The sequence below is a fragment of the Cladophialophora psammophila genome (genome assembly GCF_000585535.1).
Source record: "Cladophialophora psammophila CBS 110553 chromosome Unknown aczJe-supercont1.25, whole genome shotgun sequence".
NCBI lineage: Eukaryota > Fungi > Ascomycota > Eurotiomycetes > Chaetothyriales > Herpotrichiellaceae > Cladophialophora > Cladophialophora psammophila.
Window position 1 is genome coordinate 69319 of NW_006912946.1, and position 22811 is coordinate 92129.

At 51.1% G+C, this 22811-nt stretch overlaps 13 protein-coding genes across 13 annotated transcripts; 4 read left to right on the forward strand and 9 right to left on the reverse strand.

Moving 5' to 3' along the window:
* Positions 1 to 193: 193 nt before the first annotated feature.
* On the reverse strand, positions 194 to 1012 carry A1O5_11301 (uncharacterized protein; the record flags this gene model as incomplete). The annotated part of the gene is made up of 1 exon (XM_007751873.1): positions 194 to 1012. One exon carries the CDS (start codon positions 1010 to 1012, stop codon positions 194 to 196), a length of 819 nt encoding a protein of 272 aa, XP_007750063.1.
* Positions 1013 to 1859: 847 nt separating this feature from the next.
* A1O5_11302 (uncharacterized protein) lies at positions 1860 to 3833 on the reverse strand (the record flags this gene model as incomplete). Its single annotated transcript, XM_007751874.1, has 7 exons — positions 1860 to 2364; positions 2429 to 2506; positions 2566 to 2984; positions 3042 to 3177; positions 3237 to 3280; positions 3337 to 3577; positions 3640 to 3833. 7 exons carry the CDS (start codon positions 3831 to 3833, stop codon positions 1860 to 1862), a joined length of 1617 nt encoding a protein of 538 aa, XP_007750064.1.
* A 555-nt stretch (positions 3834 to 4388) lies between these two features.
* On the forward strand, positions 4389 to 5075 carry A1O5_11303 (uncharacterized protein; the record flags this gene model as incomplete). Its single annotated transcript, XM_007751875.1, has 2 exons — positions 4389 to 4445; positions 4530 to 5075. 2 exons carry the CDS (start codon positions 4389 to 4391, stop codon positions 5073 to 5075), a joined length of 603 nt encoding a protein of 200 aa, XP_007750065.1.
* A 409-nt stretch (positions 5076 to 5484) lies between these two features.
* A1O5_11304 (uncharacterized protein) lies at positions 5485 to 6596 on the reverse strand (the record flags this gene model as incomplete). Its single annotated transcript, XM_007751876.1, has 4 exons — positions 5485 to 5686; positions 5767 to 5887; positions 5947 to 6292; positions 6402 to 6596. 4 exons carry the CDS (start codon positions 6594 to 6596, stop codon positions 5485 to 5487), a joined length of 864 nt encoding a protein of 287 aa, XP_007750066.1.
* A 682-nt stretch (positions 6597 to 7278) lies between these two features.
* A1O5_11305 (uncharacterized protein) lies at positions 7279 to 9068 on the forward strand (the record flags this gene model as incomplete). The annotated part of the gene is made up of 5 exons (XM_007751877.1): positions 7279 to 7338; positions 7401 to 7543; positions 7622 to 8433; positions 8486 to 8841; positions 8904 to 9068. The coding sequence occupies 5 exons, from the start codon at positions 7279 to 7281 to the stop codon at positions 9066 to 9068; spliced, it is 1536 nt and encodes a 511-aa protein (XP_007750067.1).
* Positions 9069 to 9513: 445 nt separating this feature from the next.
* A1O5_11306 (uncharacterized protein) lies at positions 9514 to 11349 on the reverse strand (the record flags this gene model as incomplete). The annotated part of the gene is made up of 1 exon (XM_007751878.1): positions 9514 to 11349. The coding sequence occupies one exon, from the start codon at positions 11347 to 11349 to the stop codon at positions 9514 to 9516; it is 1836 nt and encodes a 611-aa protein (XP_007750068.1).
* A 672-nt stretch (positions 11350 to 12021) lies between these two features.
* On the reverse strand, positions 12022 to 12934 carry A1O5_11307 (uncharacterized protein; the record flags this gene model as incomplete). The annotated part of the gene is made up of 2 exons (XM_007751879.1): positions 12022 to 12815; positions 12868 to 12934. 2 exons carry the CDS (start codon positions 12932 to 12934, stop codon positions 12022 to 12024), a joined length of 861 nt encoding a protein of 286 aa, XP_007750069.1.
* A 536-nt stretch (positions 12935 to 13470) lies between these two features.
* Positions 13471 to 14349, forward strand: A1O5_11308 (glucose 1-dehydrogenase; the record flags this gene model as incomplete). Its single annotated transcript, XM_007751880.1, has 2 exons — positions 13471 to 13599; positions 13660 to 14349. The coding sequence occupies 2 exons, from the start codon at positions 13471 to 13473 to the stop codon at positions 14347 to 14349; spliced, it is 819 nt and encodes a 272-aa protein (XP_007750070.1).
* Positions 14350 to 14449: 100 nt separating this feature from the next.
* On the reverse strand, positions 14450 to 15456 carry A1O5_11309 (uncharacterized protein; the record flags this gene model as incomplete). Its single annotated transcript, XM_007751881.1, has 2 exons — positions 14450 to 14734; positions 14806 to 15456. 2 exons carry the CDS (start codon positions 15454 to 15456, stop codon positions 14450 to 14452), a joined length of 936 nt encoding a protein of 311 aa, XP_007750071.1.
* Positions 15457 to 15961: 505 nt separating this feature from the next.
* Positions 15962 to 17940, reverse strand: A1O5_11310 (uncharacterized protein; the record flags this gene model as incomplete). Its single annotated transcript, XM_007751882.1, has 8 exons — positions 15962 to 16237; positions 16313 to 16464; positions 16518 to 16552; positions 16611 to 16791; positions 16853 to 17117; positions 17185 to 17362; positions 17420 to 17704; positions 17771 to 17940. 8 exons carry the CDS (start codon positions 17938 to 17940, stop codon positions 15962 to 15964), a joined length of 1542 nt encoding a protein of 513 aa, XP_007750072.1.
* Positions 17941 to 18421: 481 nt separating this feature from the next.
* Positions 18422 to 19454, reverse strand: A1O5_11311 (uncharacterized protein; the record flags this gene model as incomplete). The annotated part of the gene is made up of 3 exons (XM_007751883.1): positions 18422 to 18831; positions 18893 to 19086; positions 19141 to 19454. The coding sequence occupies 3 exons, from the start codon at positions 19452 to 19454 to the stop codon at positions 18422 to 18424; spliced, it is 918 nt and encodes a 305-aa protein (XP_007750073.1).
* Positions 19455 to 19998: 544 nt separating this feature from the next.
* On the reverse strand, positions 19999 to 20478 carry A1O5_11312 (uncharacterized protein; the record flags this gene model as incomplete). Its single annotated transcript, XM_007751884.1, has 1 exon — positions 19999 to 20478. One exon carries the CDS (start codon positions 20476 to 20478, stop codon positions 19999 to 20001), a length of 480 nt encoding a protein of 159 aa, XP_007750074.1.
* Positions 20479 to 21492: 1014 nt separating this feature from the next.
* On the forward strand, positions 21493 to 22484 carry A1O5_11313 (uncharacterized protein; the record flags this gene model as incomplete). Its single annotated transcript, XM_007751885.1, has 5 exons — positions 21493 to 21634; positions 21694 to 21857; positions 21906 to 22150; positions 22210 to 22373; positions 22429 to 22484. The coding sequence occupies 5 exons, from the start codon at positions 21493 to 21495 to the stop codon at positions 22482 to 22484; spliced, it is 771 nt and encodes a 256-aa protein (XP_007750075.1).
* Between the last annotated feature and the right edge of the window lie 327 nt (positions 22485 to 22811).

Consider the following 22811-nt stretch of genomic DNA (forward strand, 5'->3'; position numbering starts at 1 on the left):
GAAATTCTGATTGACCAATGTACGCGGCGGATTGGCATCGGATTTGAGCTTTTGAATGCCTGCAGGAATGAATTCTAATCCTTTTTTCAAGTATCAAGACTGGATGGTGGCTCATCTGGTTCTCGGATAGACTAGTCATCCCTCTAGAATCGAGTTGCAGTCTTTAATTCGGAGGCTTCATCCCATGTGTACGCTAGGTGACGACAAAGCCACCATCAACTGGCAAAGCGACCCCAATTATGTGGCTTGCCAAACCGCTGGCCAAAAAGCAGACACTGTCTGCCACTTCCTCCGGCATTGCCAGTCTCCCTTGTGGTATCCTATCGATGGTGCTTGCCAGGGCCTGCTTCGTTGACTCCAGCAATAAGGGGGTGTCGACAAACCCTGGGCAGACTGCATTGACGCGCACGCCTTTTCTCCCATAATCGATGGCATCAGTCCTGGTCAGCCCTAGGACTGCATGTTTGGACATGTTATAAACACTCAGGTTGGACATAGCTCGCAGTCCCAAGGTAGAGGCTGTAACGACGATCGAGCCTCGCTCCAACACCCCAGGTACGCTCGGATTGACTTGTCGAGGTTCCTGTTTGAGCATTTGTTCTAGTTCATATTTCTCACAGAGCCAGACGCCCTTAACATTGACCTCCATCACGCAATCATAATCTTTTGTGTCTGTCTCATGCGTCGGTCCAAAAGGTCGTCCTATGCCGGCATTGTTGGCTGCATAATGTATCGCTCCAAACTCGGCAACAACCTGGGAGACAGCGTTCGCAACGGCTGACTCGGAGGTCAAATCTGCGGTGATGGGCAGGAACTTGACAGCTGGGTATACTGCAGAGAGGGCGGAAGCTGTCCCTTGGAGCCCCTTGCTGCTGACGTCCAGGCCGGCGATGCCGGTCACTCCGTGTCGAGCAAATCCAAGCGCTACTGCTCGCCCGATGGAGCCTCCTGCGCCGGTGATTAAAGCCACCCTTTGAAACACGCAGAGGTCAGCTATATTGTACACAAACATCACTATCCTGGTGAGTGTGATTATTGGGCAAGTTTGAAAACAAGATAAGGTGGCCTTGTGCTTGTCCGTTCTTACCCTGATAACCCTAAACCCATAGCGATTGGCCTCTCGCACTTTAATGTTCGCCAATTCAATGAAGAAAAAAAAGGTGATATCCTTAACACCGAAAAGGTACCGGCTAGTTCCTTTTGAGATTTGATCCTTTCTTGTTGGTATGCTTCTCGTCTCAATTGTTGAGCAGCTCTTGAAGCACGAAGAGGGACAAGAGACTTAGCTTATATTGCTCTCAGACCGTAGACAAGTGAGGCTGAATCTTTTATTCAACGGGGGAGTTGCTCATAACTCTCGGACCACTTTCTGTAGCAGATGAGATATTGGTACAGATGCGGAGCAATTTGACCCGCGGATCGACTTCGGTGTGCATCTACTGGAACCACTTTGCCCCAATAATAGTTTCGAATGGGTGGGTTCGCCTCTCTACATCTCCGCATGGAGTTGATGGGACTGTTAGGCCAGGGAAGTTCACGTGCTAGAAAAAATTCTCTGAGCATTTCAGTAATGCATGCTCGAGATAACAGAGTCTTCATTGTCCTGAGATTAGAACCCTCAAACGACATGCTGGTTGCTCAAAGTGTTGCTCCAAAAGTCTGTAATTCTGAGCTCCATACGTCGAGCCTTGGCTGGACTTGTACGTTTCTATACAATGATCGCTGACTTGAAGAGTTTGCGGATGTAACAATGCTGTCAACACCTCTTCCCAGCCAAAAAGTATCTGAGACTTGAAATCCATCAATTCAGCCTTCTGTGCTGACCCGTTGGGACGCACACAAGGACAAAGGCCTAGTCTTCAATCATCCCATGCCTTCAAGAACTCTTTGGCGTGAGTCATTTCATTTCTTATAACGTCGATATGCGCCTGGCTTCTGGCTTTGAAAACAATCGGGAATTCCGCAGGACAATGGGAGATCCCTTCGTGGTAGTTGTTCACATCGATTGGCATCGGCTTGCTAGTCTTCGGGTCGACCTTTCGCTGTACTTCGAAAGCCCATAGAATTCTTGCATTCAGGCGCCACTGGGTTCTCTCGGCAAGATGGATACCTGGACAAATTCGTCGACCCGCGCCATAGCTATAGTGGTCGCGGCTCTGGAAGTCGGGGCTACCAGCGTAGCTGTCCGCAAATCTAGGAAAGCCTAAGAATCTGTCGGGGTTGTACGATTCAGGGTCTTTGTATCCTTGGGTTTCGCTTAAATGCATTGCCCAAGTCGGGAGGATGACGGTGGCGTCCTTGGGGATCAGCATGCCTTCATACCAGTCATCCTGGTTGACTCGGTGCGGCACCCCAAGAGGAAGACTGTTACAAGAGCTGTTAGGACCACGCATACTTAGACCGCTCTAAATTAGAGGCTAGTACTGACACTGGGTGAATTCTCATTGCCTCCTTGATTAAGCAGTTGATATAGGGTATCGCATCAAAGTCGTCAATCGAAGGCAATCTAGCGAGTCAGGTTAGCTTTGCTTTTCATACGTAGACGACGCTTTCGTAATAACTTACCTGGTCGTGCCACACACGGCATCCAATTCTTTACGAGCCTTTTCCTGGAATTCTGGATGGAGAGCTAGATACATCATCGAGGTCAAGGTGGCCGACGCCGTCGTATCTGCTCCGCCTTCGACAACGACGCCCAAGAAATGATTCATCTGCTTGTAGGTGACATCCAAGTCGCTATGCTTTTCGCCATCCAGGATAGAATCAATGATGGCGTTGCGTCTGATCCCCTTTTCTCGTCGGGCGTCAACTCTGCGTCGAGCCTCATTCCAAGTGTCGTCCATACACTTGTACGACCCTTTGGCACGTCTCTTCCAGGCGGCGAGGCTTTCAGGGATATATTTTAAGAAAGGGAACTCATCCACTGGAGGGTTGGCACCAGGTTCTAGGGCTGCAGAGTAATTATCCATTGCGTCGTAGACGGCCTAGAATCGAAAATCAGTGTAAGTTTCAATCAAGCAGGACTAGATTTGCTTTGTTACACGGGCCCAGAAATTGTCTATAGTGGGACCTCGGTGTCCAAATACCACCACGCTGGCCACAGACGCTGTGGTCCTTTTGATGTGGTTGTAATATCCTTCAGGCCTATCTAGGATATCCGCAAGAAGCACCACCGACCTAGGCTGAGGTTAGCAGATCTGGTGATGAATAAGGCTGACAGGAGATATAGGACATACTCTGCGTCCTGGATATGCCTAACCTTTTCTTCCAGCATCTTCGGCTGCCTGTTTGTTAGCAAAGCGCCCCTCTGAGAGCTGGGAAAGCTACAGCACATACCGATAAATTGTGAACGGCCACTTTTCTCTCAGCTCTCCATAAAGGTGTACTGTTCATAAATGCAAAGCTGTCACCTCCTGTGACAAGAAATGGAACATAGCTCTGCGGCCGTTCGGAATAGATGATGCCCTTCTTATCGAGTAGATGGTTGATGGCCTTGCGATCGAACAAAACTATGACAGTACCCGTTCCAAATTTAAGAGAGTAGACACCGCCATAGGTTTCTCCCCATTCCTTGAGCCTGCCCGTTTTTGCGTCAGCTTTCCCACTGGCAGGTGTGAAACCGTGTACCGGTAGGCTTACTTCTTTCCCAGACCGGACTTGGGTACCAGGTGCAAATTACCCAGGATTGGTATAGTTGGAGGACCCGGAGGATATCGCTTGTCTCGACTTCCCACTTGTAGTAGACGATAAATGGCCCATGTGAACAAAACACCCACAGCGACTCCTGTGATCGATATTGATCGAAGTGCAAAAGCACCATTGAGGTTAAGCATCATGAGCAATAATGACCATCAATCAACTTACAACGGTCTATGAAATCTCAAAATGCCAAAATGAAAATCCGGTTTGATCGGTCATTGAGGCAGAGGTTTGAAATACCTTCATCTAATCTGGATGTTGGATTGACGTCCTTTATTTTCATCGTTTACAGGCCGATCAAGCGCAATGGATCACTGGTCTGGCAATCTCTGCGGGAATACCCCAGACTCGACGGCGGAGCCAGTTCGGACCATCTTCGCAGTTCACATAGGGGGCATGGATCTGGATTCCGGAGCTTTCGCACATCCCCAACTCCCCCACTGCAGGCCCCATTTTGAGTAGAGGACGAGATGGGCCACCCCATGAAGGTCAAGGGAGGGCGAAGAGGCTCCGGTTGGTACCACCTCTGACCAGATAAGTAAAGAAAATGGACGCGAAAGGTGAACGCTTCTGCACATGGGTTGTCAGCAATAGATGTGCATAAGACTCCATGCTCAAAGATACCTTGAAGTATCACTTTCCCAGACGAGTACAGAACTTTGACTCCCATTCTTATAGCATCAACATCAATGCCGGATTTCTTCGTCCTGGCACGGGTTGTCGGGTCCGACGGGGCATTCCCTAAGGTATGAGTCGTGATTCTTCAATATGTCTACCAAATTATTTTGATTGAAGTAAGTGGTCGGCTAATAATGCTATGCTTGTTGTAGTGGAAGGAAAGGCTGGTCCCATTGTGCGAGGTTTCTGCCACTGAACCCTACTCTACGTCCTACTATTGGGGACAAGACGTTGATGGAGAACCGGATACACTCTGGGGTCTAGAAGGCTACCGACATCCCATCGGCTTCTTCATCGGTCATCCTGCTTCAGACGTGTTCAAGCGAGAAATGAAAAAGGTCGATGATGACAAACTACTCCGGCACGTTCAAGGGCTTGGAAGCCCAGACTATGACCTCCACTACTATGACATGCATTACGGCTTCTTGACGCGCCCCGATGATAAGGACAAAGACGCCAAAGACAGCTTCGTCGTTGTAGTTCACTTTTGGGCCCCCGAAGGTCATCGAAAACAGCTTCTGGGAACTCTGTCTGCTGCCGTTGATCGAGTGGAAGCGTCAGAGAATTCCCCTCTTATTACCATTCAAAGTTTTGCCGTTCTCAAGGAATGTCTGGACGTCAATATGGCTAGTCTCTATATTCGGTCAGTAGCTTCACAAACTACCCGAATCCCTGTGTACCGAGAGAATGGTCCCTGACTACCTGTTTACCCTTTTAAGGACGAGAACTAGGAAGTGTTGGGAAACTTTCGAGTCCTCGGCGATCTTCAACGAGATGTTGGCGGATGTGAAACATGTGGTTCAAAAGCAAGAGATTCACCGATCGCAAGCCTTCAATGGCCATATTGACCAGGCACCGCCGATCGGACCAGTGTAACCTTAGAAACCAATCCACAGACAGATGATCGCTACCATACCCTTGGACATTTATTCTCTGACGCCGAGCTTTAAATTTCGGGACACAGGATCATCAAACACGGTTGCGTCCTCGTCATATGGCTGGCCCAGCCGCAAGAAGCGATCCGAAATTACTCCAAATCTATAGTACCGCTAAGATATCAAGCATAGAGACTATTTCCAGTTCTAGTCTTGCATCCAATGGGTTTCATCACTCGTAGTATACCTCATTTACCAACGTCCCAATACTCTCAATCCACACCCTCATGTCGTCTCCGTGTCGAAGCACTACTTTTGGGTTGCGGGTCATGCCAATTCCGGGGCCTGTCCCTGTCATAACTATGGTGCCTCTCTCTAAGGTGGTACCACTCGACAAATACGCCAAAGTCTTGGGAATGTTGAAGATCATCTCCCTGTCAATAGACCGGTGGTCAGTCAAGGACTTGGATTGTAACAAGCCACTTAGCAAGTCCAAGTCCGGTCTTCATCTCACCTTGTGTTTGTCTCTTGGACCGTGTTTGCGTTGTGTGTTGCAACTATGTTCAATCCGTGCGGATTCGGGATTGCCTTTGGGGAAACGAGGACAGGCCCGATTGGAGCTGATCCATCCATACCTATTAGAACCAGACATTAGCCGATCGAGCGCTCCAACGTTCTAGTCGAGAATTCTCACCCTTGCCAAAGTTCCATTGGCTATTCTTCAGCTGTTGGGTTCTCGCGCTGACATCGTTGCCACAAGTGTACCCGAGAACATAGTCCATTGCGTCCGACTCAGGGATGTCTCGACCATCCTTGGACAGAATGAAGGTCAGTTCAGCCTCATAGTCAGCTGTGTCGTCCTGAGCGATTTTGGGGATATTGATTTTGGCTGGATAGGGCCCGTTCAAGCTAGTTCGTGGCTTGATGAAGAGCACTGGGACGTCAGGGATCGGCATGTTGGCCTCCTTTGCATGATCTCTGTAGTTGAGGCCTAGACATCGGATCAATGGCGTCTGCTCGACGGTCACAGGTGGCAGCAGCTATTCGTCGAATGCGTCCAGTCAGTGCATTGTTCGGGCAAGGATCGTAGTATTTTTTTTCCCCCTTGGAAATGGCAGGGACGTGATTCTCGTTGCGGCTGAAACTCACCTGAGCAACATGAAGAGTTCGATCCGTTACCACACCATCGTACACTGACCCGGAGATAACCTTTGCATCGACACTCTTTCCTTCGAAAACGGCCAAGCCAACATCTGGAAACTTTTCGGGGTTAATTTGCCCAAGATGGATGCGGCCATCCTCTTTGGCAATGAAACGAATTAGATGAGTCCACGGACGTGCCATTTTGATCCACTTCGAGATGGCCGACAACGATGAGCTCCCTCGAACTATACCGTTAATACCGTACGGAGGCTTTATACACCGCCGTCTTAGCGTTCCGACCGGAAGTCGAGCTCTCAGGGGCCATTTTCGGACACCCTGCCTCATAACAGGAGCCTGCCGTGGTTGAACGGATGTGGGAAAAGGTAGAGAAGGGCAAAGGGGGCTAGCCACCTGTGTCGGGGAAAAGCGGCCATCTCGACCAGCGGCTGACCTCGCCTTGCCTCGCCTTGCCTCGCCTTGCCTTCCCAACTCTAAAAACAACACTAATTGCGGCCCATCTTCGTGCAAATTACGACCGGCTGTGTTGGTCCTTCACTGGGGTCCGGAGCTGTAATGGTGTCTCCCGCATTCCTGCGTCTCCGGATTACGAGCACGCCCAGCCCAGGCCTGGGCGGGGGAGTCTCGCTTGTTTTTCTGGGGGATTCTCAAAGTTTGCCCCTGGTAGGTACACCATAGTCCGCCCAATGGAGAGTTTGAAGACGACCGAGTCATAAACATATAATACATCCATTCCGCTACCCCTTCAGCAAGGCTCTTGAGGGTTCAACGCTGCCCCTTTGCCCTCCCATTTCCATTCTCACTCTCCTCTTTCTGCTTCCCCTTGACAGCCAAAACATAATTAAAACTGTATCCGCTATTCTCAATGGCAGGTTACTTCAACGCTGGCGGGTTGAAAGGCGAGACAAGTCGAAAAAATCTACTGGTATGTCCTCGCTATCGATGTCTGCTTCGCAGTGACCGGAGGCGGCCGCTGACAACCGACAGCTCATTCTTGCAGCGACATTGGCAAGCTTCAACTACGGATATTCTAACAACGTCATCGCTGGGTCTTTTGCTCAGGTCACGTTTCTCGCAAAATTCTTGAGCGGTTCCAATGCCAGTGCCCTCATCGACGGCATTGTATCTGGGTAAAGCCCTCCCCAATATGCTGTTCCTGCCACTCCTTAAAGTTGTTATGTTTGAACTGTCTGACGGTCGATGCCCAGGTTCTTTGGCTGTGCTCTCCTCGGTGCAATCTTGCAAGCTTACATCTCCAACCGATGGGGCCGAAAGAGCGCGACAGCCGTGGCTGCGATGTTGCTCATGGCGGGAAACGCGCTCCAGGCTGGTGCTGTGCACATTGCTATGTTCCTTGTGGGTCGGTACATAACTGGCTTCGGGGCAGGCATGGTGATTAGCAACACACCTGTCTATCTTAGCGAAATCTCCCCTGCCCACAGCCGTGGTCTGCTGGTTGGTCTTCAGGGGAACTTTATCGTGTTGGGCTACATCCTCTCCTCATGCGCAGCGCTGGGCTTCCACTTTGTGTCAGAAGACTACCAGTGGCGCCTCAACTTCATCATCGCCACCAGTGTCGCTCTTGCCCTGCTTGTGTCCTTGATCTCGTTGCCCGAGTCTCCGCGTTGGCTCGTCGAGCACGGCCGTTCTGACGAGGCCGGCAGAATTCTCGTGAGCATTCACAAGACCGCCGATGACCCTCATGGCAGAGTTGCACACGCCGAGTTGCATCAGATTATGGCACAAGTGGAGCTGGATCGTTCATTGCCCACCAGTTGGCTGCACATCCTACGAACCCCGTCCCTGCGAAAGAGACTCATCTGCACCCTTCTGGTTTGGAGCATGGCACAGTCTACGGGCATCACAGTCCTCGCAAACCTGACGCCGAGACTCTTTGGTGCCCTGGGCTACGGAACCGTCTTGCAGCTCGCCCTAAGTCTAGTGTGGACTGTCTGCTTGTTCATCGGTTGCTTTTTCAACATCTACCTAATCGACAGGATTGGCCGAGTGAAGCTTATCGGTGAGTCATATTTCCTTTGAGCAAAGAAGGATTGCTGACCCTCATCATCTAGTCGCCGGAGGCTGGGGCATGATCATTCTTCTCGCAGTAGAAGCGGCCCTTCAAGCGCACTACCTGGACGGTCACAATCTTGCCGGCACAGAAGCTGCCGTGGCCATCTACTTCATCATTGCCTGGTGGTTCACCTCGACTTTGGAGTGCACGGGCTATGTTTACGGCTGCGAGATTTGGCCAACTCACTTGCGCAGCAAAGGTGCTGCCATTTCGTACTTTGGATTTTACGTTTTCTCCATCTGGTCCACTGCACCAGCTGCTCAAGCATTTGCGTCAATCGGCTGGAAATACTACATGGTATTTATTGCGGTGACCTTTGTTCTTGTCACTCCCTGCATGTTCTATCTGCCAGAGGTAGGTCCAGCTCCCGGTCGATGTTTTGCCACTCTACGAAGTTCATCTGACCTTTCCACAAGACTACAGGAATTTCTCTTGAAGAATTGGGGGCCAAGTTCGGAGACGCCGTGGCTTTGGACTTCGAGCAGGCCATGGACGAAGAAATGAAGTCCGAAGCTGTCATGGACGCCGAGTCAAAGAACGCAACATCTTCCCACGAAGAAAAGCTATCTTCCCTTGGTTGATTCGAACAAGCTGTGGAAACCGATCGAGGCCGAAGTGGTTTACTGGATTTCTAATTTACCTGTGGTACATGACAGAGGGAGTCAGGGAGTGGGTAGTTTTTCCATCTTGCCAGCAATGGTTGAACAGAGATTGAGGAAGCTCATGCATTCTAGAATAGCAATATTGATGCAACGTAGGGCTATCGCCGTTCAAGCAGTCTTAGATGTGCTTGATAGTATTCAATTCAGCCCCATTATGAGAATTTGAGACGACTGTTTTGGTTAAAATGGACAGCTGAGGTCCCTACCAATTGCTCACCGTCCTGAGGCTAAGAAGTCCTTTGAGCCGTTTGCACAGTTCCTGTGGGAACTGGGTTCAAGCAGGTGGGAGACGGCACAGAAGGTCAGATATGTCACGATAATCGAGCAATATCAGAGGTAAATCAATTGACGGCCAGGTGACAGCTTAATCCAACGCTAATAGGGTTCTCATGACTTGCAACAGCTTTGATTCACAGCCGCCCTCACATGAGCGGACATCGTGACTTCTCCATGCAACGAATCGGTCGGGTCTCACTAACACTGCACCGTCGTCGTCGACCTCACGAACCCTGGCCCAATCTTGATAGATGTCCTCCCACTCCTGGCCTGGACCAATCGACCAGACAGTGATTTGTAACCCAGCTCCCAGATTCCTCATCACGTCCTCGGCCGCGCACCTCCAGCTGCTTCCCCCTATGCCCGTGAAGATGGTGAAATGGCCTTTCCCTGCGAGGTCAATGGTGGAAATCGGTTCCTGATATGGGCTTCGCTTGTTTAACCATGCATGGGGAAGGCGACGACCAGGATACGTGCTTCGCATGTGATATAGGACAGGGTCTTCCGCGGCAGGACCTTCGAGTCTGAACTGAAGTTTCTCGTCTGCTGCATACACTGCCGGGCTCGTGTAAAACTGATTCATTTCGATTCCCAGGCCATGGAATTCGTGGCAAGTATTCAAAGTGGCCGCTTGAAGAGCAGCTCGTCTTTTTTTACCGGCTTCTCCGGGACTTTGGAGTTCTTCGAGGATGGCCATCCGGTCGGATATGTCCTCTGAAAGCATTCCGATAGCTTCCCATATGAGCGCATGCTCTCGGAAGCCATCATTGGCTCTGGTGATGACTGCTCGTCCAACGGGCTGTCTTTCGGAGCCGTAGGAGGTAAGCAAAGATCGATGTGCCTTCCCAGACTCGACGTAGGCGATCTTCCAGGCCAGATTGAATGCGTCTTGAATGCAAGTGTTGCTGCCGAGACCGTTGAATGGTGGATGTCGGTGCACTGCGTCTCCTAGGCAAAAGACATTGCCGTGCGAGTACTGCTCGGCCACTATCTCGTTGATGTTCCATCTCGAAACACTGATTATCTCCGCTGGAATCGAGTCGTCGCCGACGAACGTCTTGACCTGTTGCAGGTACTGCTCCTTGCTCGGCTCGGGGCCGGCCCATCCAGGTGTTGGCAGGAGAATGAACATCCACTCGTACCATGGCTTCACCATGCGGACGATGGCCATTTGACCAAAGCCGGAAAGCGGGCGATCTGGTTGCATGACCCAATGAAGGTTCCCCTTCCGGTGCTTGATCAAGTGGCTGAGGTCCGTCTTAACCAGGACATTGATGGCGAGACCGCCCCCGGGCTTTGAGGAAAGTGGTAGGCCAAGCTGCTCGACCACTCGACTCCTTGCTCCATCTGCACCAAAGAGGTATTTGGAATGTACGACGTACTCCCGACCATGCAAGTCATCGCGCAACCTTGTCACAACCCCTTTGCTTTCCCCTAGATCCTGAAAGGAGATGAAGGAAGTGTCCCAGCGGCACTTGAAGCCATTGTTTGTTGCATGTTTGATCAGCACTGGCTCCAACAGTGTCTGCGGTATGTCGCAAGGTTCGCAGGGACTGGCGATCTCATAATCCCCTTTTCGCGCCGGATCATTCCCCCATGAGTACACACGCGCGAACTCGTCACCCGCCATGCTGTAACACCATCTTGTGTGCATCATGCATTCCCCTTTGGTCGAGACTTGAATGCAGTCCTTGTCGAGGCCTATGTCGCGAAGACATTCAAGCGCCGCCATGTTCGTGATGTGGGCGCGTGGGGTGTCTGCCGTGCCCGACGCTCTGCTGATTATTGTACCCTTGATGCCGTAGGATACGAGGAAACATGCTAGCGACGCGCCGGCTGGGCCAGCTCCGATGATGAGCACGTCCGTCTGTATGGTCACTTCTCCCATATGTGAATCAACGTGCCCGTTGGCCACGGCAGCCATCTTGCATCAATTGCAGAGCAAATCAGTGCTAGAGTGGATAAGGTTTCAAACGGCTAATGGACTGTTGTATACAATGGCACATTTCATAGGGATAAGTGTGTCTTCTCGTGTGGCAGCTCAAAAGGAGAGAGCTTTTTGGTACGACACTGGGGGAATTCAAAGCGGGAATGACAATCACGGCAAGGGGGGCACGTCTTTCGGTTGCAGAGCTTCTTGGTGATTTTGTTGAATGACTTCTCGGAATTTGGTCTGGAAATGACTGTGAGGTAAAGATACATGCGAATATGGTACGAAGACAAAACCCTCCATTCGGATCGGCAAGTTGTGCCCACTTTGTAAGAGCTGGAAGGATAGTCCGCGACATTTTTCGATTGGTTTGTTGGGGTTTATCCTCTCGCAAAGGCCGCAAATTAAATTCTATCTCAAGGATTATGACTTCGGACGAGGTGATATCCTTAGCGACACGCGCAGTTTGGATAGTCCGAGAAGTGATTAGGCCGTGTTCACTTCTTACATCGATCTGTCCGGGAGGCCAACGGCACGGACAGGAGCATTTTGGACGCATTACGAGCACCTCGATAGGGAGACCCCAACCCCGGCCTCAGTTCGGGCGGACTATGTACAAGACCAAGTCTATTTCGTAGAGGCTAGCCACGAGTCAACGATACAGACTCAATATGAGAACCTCATTCCACCATTGGCCGAGATGACACTCCCGGTTGTCCACCCACCGTCGGGCGAGCAGAGCATGGCAACCACTCCGGCGACTTCTGCAGCGTGGGCTGGCCGCCCCCCAAACTTTTCCCATTGTCGCACCGCTTCCTCGTCTTGGGGTCTCACCGTCGCCAAAGGAGAGACCTGATTCCATTGTCCCAGCAGCATTTTGATATCATTTGAGCAGCGTATGAAAATATCAGAGAGGACAGGGCCTGGATTGACCGAGTTGACCGTCGCGCGCTCTGCCAGTTCACGAGCCCAGACCCGGGTCATAGCTTCCAGTGCGCCTTTGGAGCCGGCATAAACTGTCTGCTCTCGAAGTCCCAGAGCGCTGCCGACACTGGACACGTTGACGATCCGCCCGGAGCGATCTGTCGGGAGGTATGGGAGGCATGCCTGGAGCAGAAAGATAGGCCCGAGCACGTTGGTGGAGTATACTTTGTTGAAATCGTCCACGTTGATCTTCCCAAGCGGTTTCAAGTCGGCGACACCGGCATTGTTGACAACAATGTCAATTTGGCATTTGCCGTTCTTGGTGTCTGTGAAGTTCTCCTTTGCTATCTCCACGACCCTGAAAGCATCCCCCTCGTTGCCGATGTCGCCCTGTGCAGGCACGGCAGTCACGTCGTAACTTTCTCGAAACTCTTTTGCCAGGTCTTTGGCCAGCCTCTTCGATGACTCGGACGTGTAGCCCAACACAATGGAGCAGCCCTTGCTTGCGAGGTTCCGCGCAATCGCCGCTCCAATTCCTGTAGAAACTGTTTAGTTTAGAGGAACGCGCCAAGTTCGTCGATGATTTACCCCTTGTTGCACCAGTGACAATTCCCACTTTGCCGCTCAGGAGACTCGTTTTAGCAAGTTGAGCCATTATCTTCGAGGTGTACAACAGTGAAAACTCAAAATTGCAGTGTATTGGTCCTCAAATCGACTGCGGCCTTGTACCGCATGAAACTTGGACTTTGTGCTTCTGTCGCTAGTATCGAATGAAGAAGCGCTCAGAGAGCAGCGATGTAAATACCAGTTTCGGATCTCTCATTTCCGAAAAGCGGTACCGGTGAAGGTAAATTTACGTTAGGGTCCATGGCCATGAGAGGTCAACCAAATTAGTCCGCCCGAAGAGTTGGCCGAAGAGCTTATGGCCTGTCCTGCCTGTGAAAAGGAGAAATCTATCTTCGGGTCTCAGTTGGCTCCAAAAGCTACGGTGCCAGAGGGTGTGACCGATCTGCTCAAAACAAACCCAATAATCAGGTCACACACTTTGGCAGTTCATCTATCTACCAGCATCTGGAACAAGACCCCGCATGGCTCCACAAAACCGCTAGAGGATTACCAGCTTATATACCGCCGATACGTCCAGGAAGCCGAGCACAAAAAATTCGCATTTTCCTCACAAAACCTTTCCAAATGGGCGAGCGAGAGCCACAAGAAGTTCCTAACATCAATGCCCCAGAGGCAGCTACATTTCCAGTGCTGCAAGGGAAAGTCGCCGTCGTGACGGGGGCGGCGATGGGAATGGGGAAGGCAACAGCTTTGGTGGGCTCCGACTCCGCGGTCTACCTCCTGCAGAATTAGAAACTAAAATAATTACGCCAGGTGTTTTCAAAAGCTGGTGCAAGTGTAGTTCTTGCCGACATCAATGAGACATTGGGCCAAAAGGCTGCCGACGAGATCAATCAAGGAGGCGGCAAGGCGTATTTTGTCAAGACAGACGTGTCCAACTCGGACTCGGTCAGGGATTTAGTCGCCGAAACAGTGGCCAAGTTCGGGAAACTCGATGTGGCCGTCAATAATGCTGCGATGATACCGGACAAGACCCCAACGGCGGAGTTCGACGAGGAATACTTTGATAGAGTCATCGCTGTCAATCTGAAAGGCCCGGCGCTCTGCATGAAGTGGGAGTTGCAACAACTTCTCAAGCAGGGTTACGGGGGGTCAATCATCAACATTGCATCCATCAATGCATTCAAGCCGCAGTACAACATGCCTGCCTATACGGCGTCGAAGCATGCCGTTGTAGGCCTGACCAAGACGGCAGCGCTAGAGTACGGAGACAAGGGGATCCGAGTCAACACCATTGCTCCAGGAGCCATCTTGACCGAGATGTCAGCCGCCAGTTTGCAATCTATTGGCACCACCCACGAGGCCTTTTCGGACCTAAGTTACCTGAAGCGGTGGGCGGCTCCCCACGAAGTGGCCCAAGGTTCCTTGTGGCTGGCATCGGACGCGGCATCATATGTGACAGGAATCACCCTTCCCGTTTGCGGGGGATACTCTACTCGATGAAATATATATGCCTGTGGAACCAAGGTCGTTATGGAAAGCGTGGCTTCGAAACATATATGAAGTCTTCTTATAACCAAACAGAGTCAAAATGGTGCTTGAGCTATTTCCCTGCAATACCAAAGTCTGGGATATCTTCCATTTCCTTGCCATGTGCCTCGCGAATGATATACTTGACATGATCAAGAGTGCTGTCTGCCAGGAACGGAGTGTCCCCCTTCCCCATGACCGTGTCCCAGTCGACCAGAAATCCTTCTGCTGTCTCTGACTTGAGACCTGGAAAGGTTGCCAGGGTCTCCCGTGCGGCACGATTAGCACTAGCTGTAAAGACCTCCCCAGACGATGGGCATTCTTCTGAGCAAAGAGCTACCACGAAGGGCACCACACCCTATCGTACGATTTAAGTCAGTAAAGGGCTATACGACTACATATAAACTCATAGATAAGTCGAATACATACCTCCGGAGGGAAATAGGTGCGGGTGACCATTTTTGTACCCTCGGATAAGTCGCCCATTCTCGATGCGGCAGACGGCATAATACAGTTGATCTTGATACCGTCTCGCTCAGACCATCTGCCCAGCTCTCTCGTGATTGCAAATGTCGCGCCTTTGGACGCACCGTATGCGCAGTCGCCTCCAGTCCCAAACCCGTATATAGCATTCGACGAAACATTAACGATACGGCCGTAATTCTGCTTTGCCATAATGGAGTACGCGGCACTGGTCACCAATGTCGTCCCGAGGACACCAATTTCGAGCACCCGCATAAATGCAGGCCCGTCCACGTCGTAATGAGAAGACATCTTCCCCGTGATACCGGCGTTGTTGATCAGAATGTGCACAGTGCCGAATTCTTTGACCGCGGCTTCCACAATCTCTTTGGCGTCTTTGGAAACATCTCCATTGTGCGCCACCGCGACCCCCCCTGCGGCATTGATCTCGTCGACAACAGATTGGGCCCTGGTGATAGTGCCTGCCTGCCCTTCCAGAGTCCCGCCGTAGTCGTTGACCAGAACTTTGGCACCCTTTGCTGCTAGTCCCAAGGCATAGAGTCTGCCGAGCCCCAGGCCGGCTCCTGTCACAATTGCAACTTTCCCTTGCATTGACATGATGGCTTTTTGATTTGGTCGTAAGTCGAACAATAAAATGAAAAGGAAAGACCGGGAACTTCTTGAATGACTTAATTATGCCATAAAGGCTTCATCCGTTTTCGTGAACCAGTGTGGTGGAGTCGAATCGGAATAAGTAGCTAGGGCTTGAACGAAGTATCCGGTCGGACTGTGGCACTTGCAAGTGTCCGAAAACCATCCGCCGCTCTTCCCGTTCCGCTGTTTGAGGCGGATCATATGCGCTCAACGGACAGACCAAGCCAGCCAGTTATTGGATATCAAGCTTTCGCACAAAACTCACCACCGTCTAGAATTGCTTGACAGCTGCAAGGGAGATGTTGTCATGGGGGAATACAGAGGAAATAGAAGAAGAGCAACCAGTCTGCCTCTTAAGGGACGACGAATCTTTACAATGTAGAAATTTGGTTGGTGAACTTGACACCTGTATCGCGACTTTCTCAATTTGGCTACAATAACACCTTCCTTGCAATCAACGCATGTGCTTTCAGTCATATTGGCTCAAGAATTCCAAGGCTCCGTTCAGCTCACGTCGGATGACATCTCTATGTTGCTCACTTCGAGGTGTCACTTTGACCTCGTATTCCAGCGGTCGCACAAGATTCGATGAAGTGTACGCATTTACGTCGAGTGGCTTGTCCGGCAGTTCCTCAAACTCGAAGGCCCAGAGCAATTTTGCGGTAACGCGCCACATGCTTCTTTCTGCCAGGTGGATGCCCGGACACATCCTTCGGCCTGCTCCATATCCGTAGTGATGTAAAACCTTCATAGTCAGCACGAAAGTAGCTAGAAATCAATTTCAGAAGAACTTATCTCGGCCTTGCCAATCTGGGCCTACGGCATAATCGCTGGCGAGTTTGGTATGTTTCTTGAATCGATCCGGGTTGAAGCGGTCGTGATGAGGATATTCGTTTTCATTTTGATGGATAGCCCAAGCGGCCAACCAAACTGTGCTGTTTTTTGGGAAAAACATGCCCTCGTACCAATCATCTGTAGGCCGTTAGCATTGTTTTTAGTGCTGAAGATGACGGCGAGGGCTTCACCCTGAGCGAGTCGGTGTGGAATCCCAAGATCGGAGCTGGGCAAGGAAGAGGGTTAGCGACACGGCAATAGCCGTCTCATATCGGAGATCTCACGTTGGGCGCCATCTCAAAGCTTCCTTGATAATGCAGTTGATATATGGAAGGCGGTCGAAGTCGGAGAAGACGGGCGTTCGCTCGGTACCACAGACTTCGTCTAGCTCCTCTCTTGCCTTGACCTGAACTTCGGGGAACTTTGTAACCGCAAGGATGATGGTCAGAAGCATATTGGCGGTGGCTTTGCGTGGCGTTAGTACAGGACATCGTCCACGGTGGCTCGATCAGGGCCTGAGACTCACTGTCTGCTCCCGCTTCGAGCAATTCTCCAAAAAGATTATTGAAGGCATACTGTGACATGGGCCAGCCGTCCTTCTCATACTCGGTAAGTTTCAGATCGATCATCGAGTTGCGGATGTCGCCTCTTTCGCGTCTCTCTTCAACCATTTTCCGCGCTTTAGACCACGTTGAATCCATCAGATCCCTCACGTGGTAAGCTCGTTTCTTCCAGGCTCCCGGGAGATACCACAGCCACGGCGCCTGCTCCACGGGCGGATTTGCACCTGGCTCGATTGCACCAAGCCACTATCAGCAGACGGGTTGTTAGAATTGGGAACACCGGTCTCCTAAGAACATTGACGTTTCGACTTGCCTGGTCCACAAAGTCGTAAAAGTCCTTGTAGAAGAAGGAATTGAAATCCTTGGCCCTGAAGCCCCATGCGAGTATTGACGCCACGGACGAAGCGTACAGCCTAGCGTAGTCGAATGATTTGGTAGGATGGTGAAGGAGGTTGTTCATGAAAACGGTCGACCTGGGATTTTGTTCTTGTCAGAGTTTCACTCTCCTTCCGCCCTCTGCACGGACTTACTCGGCTTCTTGGACCCTGAAATGCTTCTCGTCCAGGTTTTTGGGATTCAAATTCCTTGTGACTACGGAGCGCTTTTCTCTCCAGCCTGGTGTTGCTTGTTCAAAAGTCATATGGCAGCCCCGACTCATGAAAATGGGAACTTCAAGATATGGTCTTTCTGAATAGATGCTGCCTTTCTTATCCAGCAGCTGATAGATGGCTTTGCGATCGGCCAACACGATCATAGTCGAGTCAAAGACTTTCAAAGAGTAGATCGGCCCGTACTCTTTGGCCCAATCGTGGAATCTGCGTTTCGCAATCAGTCCAAACCCCTGACTTTGGCGTACAAAGTGATGGATAGCATGAACCCACTTTTTGCCCAATCCCGTGAGAGGAATTTGGTGAGCGTTTCCCAGCACGGGAACCGTTGGCGGTCCTGGCGGGAGTCTGGGGTCTCGTCGACCAATTCGTAAGAGTCTCCATATCGCAAAAGCTACAATGAGCACGCCAACGATGATGGTAGGACTTATCATGAGTGCCATCGATTTATATTGAATTGCAGGTAGCGTTGGGTCTCGGAATTCTGATGCGGTTCTAGTCGTCCTGCAGGGACCTCTGCGGCTTCATATACACTCCAAATCAGCTTTCAGACCCCCCCCCCCCCCCCTAGGTCTTTGACGGTATTCTTTTACACGCGAGTTATACACGGGCCACCGGGCTGCAATAAACATTTCAACATAACGCTGTACCCCAGATAGACCGATGATCCCGAAATCTACCGTCATTACTCTTGCTCTAGGGCGAAAATGTCGCCCAGCTGTCCGTTAGACGGAGGGACTTCGGTGTATGCCAAACCTCGCATTCACACCCACTAAGTGCACCACTAAGCCAGTTGCACATGTCTCAACGTGTGGAACGCCCTGCAGAAAGAAGCCATACTCGCAAGGAAGTGCAAAGATGGTAGGATGAAGGTCTTTGATCAATCAACTTAGTACCCTATGCGTCCTTATTGCCCCGTGGGTTTCACGAGAGATCAAGCGGCTTAATTGGAGGAATGGGCCCCGTGCAAGCGTCTCCGGTAGCTGCTGCAGTCTTGCCGCTGTCGGCCAAAATCATCTGGCCATTGATACACGAAGATAAATCAGAAGCCAAAAACAACTGGACGCTTGCAATTTCCGACGGATCCTGCAGGCGGTTGTAAAAGTACTCCGGCGACTTGAGCAATCCGGCGCGTTCGAAGAACCACATGTGATTCTCCTTCAATTGATCTTCGTCCAGGTCGTTCTTGTATTCGCCATTTTCGGCATCCTTTGAGACGGTCAAGATGCTACTCTTTGTGAAGCCAGGCGCAACCCCATTTACCCGGATGTTGCTGGACGAAAGGTGGGCAGAACCGCTGGAAACCATGCCATGCAAGGCGGTCTTTGCCACCGCTACCAGAACAAGCATGTCAGGTCAATCATGGCAACAAGACGAAGAAGACAAATAACTTACCGTACGGAAGGTCTGAATAGGCCCCAGAGAAGCCTGCGCACGACCCAGTGACCACGAAGGTGCCACCAGGCTGAGGCTTCAGGTCGGACGTGACCATCATGGCCTGGCTTCCATATTTGATGGCTAGGAATACTCCGCGCGTCATGACATTGACCTGTCGATCGTAATGGACCATCTCAGTATCGTTGAGATTTCTGGATCGTCAGTATGTGAGACTGGTTTCCGTCAGTGTGAACAGACATGCGTACCTGTAGTTGGCGAAACCAGCATTCGCAATGCAGAAGTCGAATCGACCATGAATCTTTGTAATCTCCCTAACGATTGCGACCGTCTGCTCCTCGTTGGATACATCGAGAAGACGTCCTTCGATTATGGTCGCATATCCAGCTCTCTTGCACTCTTCCTGGAGTGACGAGATACTGCTTGTATTCAGATCACAGGCGTAAATGGCCTTGGCCCCGGCCGCTGCAAATTTTTTGACACATTCCCGGCCGATTCCATACGGTGTTCCTGCACCCGTGACCAGCCCAACCTTGCCCTCCAGTAAGTCCGGCCCTAACATGCTTGAGTGACCATTCATGTGGTTGCGAGGTATTGATAGGCTCTTTGGATGGCGGTTTGGAACATACAGATTGCTCTGGCCGGACTTTCTGGTATTTGTATTCTTAGGATCTCATACCGGCGGGTGAATGCGAGCCTAGTGTGCCGTAAAGAAGCCATGACTACCCAACCGGACGAACTTCAAACTAGAATTCCGAAGCACTCAGCTCGTATGGTCACTTCCCCACGGACTAGACTTGGATGGAAAAGGCCAACGAACGTGATTCCTCGGCAATAGGTCAGTCTGTGCCTGCCCAAAATGGCTGGCCAGCATCCCTATCCTCTTGTAGAGTCATTGGACAACACAAATTGGGGATTTCCGACGTCCTTTTTGATTCGATTTTGGGATCGAGAATAGACAAAGAGAACCACGAAGTCATGACTGGGCTGAGGTAGTCACACGCGGATTGATAGAAAATGTTGGGGCTATTATCCGATGGTCTTCTACGAGAGCTTTGGACATCCTAGATGTATGCCCCCAAGACCTGCTACAACAGAGTCTCAGTCTAGGTGGGGCCAAAGACTCCTTTTGTGTCTTTGCCGTGCGCCCATATCTTCTTCAATCTCATGTATGAGATCTTCCATCCCTTGCTGGTCCGTTTAAAATCGAAGCTGTAGGGTCCGCCAAATGCATAGTGGATTTCAGGTTTGGCTATCTCGGGTGTTGCACAGAACCAGAGATATGCGGTGCCCTTGGCCTTGTCGCCATCAACCTGGAATTGCATATTGGTCATGGTGTGCTGAAGACCTTCGAAGATTTGCTCCGCACTCGCTGCTTTGGCGATCTTGTCCTTGCCAACAATATCACCCCAAGACTCGAAGGTCATTATGGCTCCTTCGTCAATATAAGTATCGGCGTAGCCTTTCCAATCATGCGCGTCGGCGGTGGTGCAATACTGATTGAGCAACGTGGCGAGGGCATCCTTGTCCTCCAAAAGTTGTAAGCGTGCCTGAAGCTGTTCAATGATCTTGGACTGGTCGGTCATTTTGTGTCCAAAAATCGCGAACTGTTTGCGCAGAGAGCACTCGGTGGCAAATTGAGGATTATTGAGGTGAGTTCCACGCCCAAATGAAGGAAACCATGGGGAACGTGATTTTAATTGTTAATACGTGCGAATCGTCCAGCGCTTGCTTTCCATGTTCCACACTCCGCCGCTCTTTTGATGCCGTCTCCATGAACCCTAAACAGAATATTGAAGGGTTTGAGGCCCGAAGTTTGCAGTGCAGCCTCTAGTAGCCTCTGGCCTCGCACTCTAGTGACTTGAAGGTGTGACCCGCCTTTATCGCGACTGGTCTGCTGTACGGAGGACTGTCGTCTACAAAATTTCTCCGAAGTCAATCCGCAAGCCTTGGCTACTGACATTGCTCGACCCAGTATAGAGTTTTGCTAACATGTCATGTGCGGATCCAAGAAGGGCCCCGCAACATGTACGGTGTACTTGTTAGTATGCATCACACTTGCGACAAATGCGGTGTAACTTTCTGAGCCGACCAGGAAAACACCGCCGATTGGCCATCACGTGGCCTCTCCTGCATGTGGATGGTATCTGTCTTACTCGACACAAGTAAGCTTTCGAAAGGCCCGCTGCCCAATTGGCGAGAACGTGGTTTTAGCTGCGTGTTGCGTCTGACTCGACACAATCAAAACTTCCAACTACTGTAATTCCTTCTCGGCCCGAGCCGGGGCCTTCAGAAAAGCTCGGAACAGATTCCAAACCAAGCATGCCGCTCTGGATCAGAGGGCGCGTTCTACTGGGTAGATCTTTCACAATTACGGATTCCGTGCTGAAGCCCGCGATTTCCAACCAACCGGACAAAATGTGCCGACGAAATTCGATCACGCGCAGTCCTCGACACTGGTATGACTTGTTGAATCTCTAGTGGAGTTGGACTGCTAGCGAGAGAGCACCGCCTGAAGATACAAACCCAAGTTCCTCAAAGAAATTGGCTGGCAGTTCGAAGAATCGACCCGCTCGCGGACCTTGATACAACAACTTCAGATGGAAGGCAAAGTGTTTGCTGTCACTGGCGCAGGCTCAGGTATTGGAAGAGCAACAGCGATAAGGCTCGCGGAGCTGGGCGCTCAAGGTGTTGCCATCAGCGACGTGGATCAGGCTGGGCTTCAGGAGACAGAATCTCTCTGTGAGAATCCGCATTGCACCTGAGCTGCTCATATCCCAAGTAGTGACTGATCAGTGAAGGCAGTCAATACCCTGCAAAGCTCACAGTGAAGCAAGTCGACGTGAGTAACGCCGAGCAGGTCAACGCTTGGATCAAAGACACAGTCGCCGTGTTCGGTAAGCTCGACGGCGCCGCAAACATTGCTGGCATCGCTTCAGGTGACGGGCAGATCACTGAGGCCATCGTGAGGTACACAGTCTGCACCCTCAATCCTTCACTGACATGCCGGTAGGATCAACGAGCATGGGACAAGATGATTGCAGTCAACCTGACGGGAGTTATGAACTGTATGCGGGCTGAGCTCCAAGAGATTACTCGACCTGGGGGTTCAATCGTCAATGTCTCGAGTACATCGGGGCTTAGGGGCCTCCCCAACAATGCGGCTTACGCCTCCAGCAAATTCGGCGTGATTGGCCTGACGGAGTCTGCGGCAGGAGAGTATGGTAGGAAGGGAATTAGACTGAACGCAGTTTTGCCGTGGGTCTACTTCCGCACCGCCTAGGGGTCTATGATACACAATTGACAGAGCCTCCCAGAGGCCCTATCGATACCAAAATTTTTCGCGAGGGGGAGGCGAAAGGATTGTTCAACGCCGACATTGTCAGCGCGGGCACCCTGATGGGTCGCATGGGAAAAGCCGAGGAAGTGGCAAAGGTTCTAGTGTTTCTTTTGAGCAGCGACGCATCCTACGTTACAGGAGGTGAGTCCCTGTCTCCCCTTTGTCTGAGATGCCCAAAAACTGATGATGCGGCGAGCTCACTGGACTGTGGATGGAGGTTATGCCGCATGCGGCTTCTACAAAGCTGGGTGAAGGACCTGGATAAATCAGAAACAATCACGACAGTCGATAGACTCCAAGGCGAGAGTTGAAGTCATTGCATACAGATGGTTTAAATACAGCCATCCATGTCATCACGGCTCGGGGTTGAACTCTGCATGCCTGTTTTGTTCATCTGGTCGACCCACGATGATGTGGGGAAGTATAGCTTGAACAGCCACGCAATGTTTTAATATGTGTGTGTGTGTGTGTGTGTGTGTGTGAATCTCTCTGTCTGACCTCTTTCTGTCACAGGCTGCTCTGGATCAACTTGAGCTCGACAATGTGCCAAGGGATGACAAAAACTGCGTAGTAGTCTTT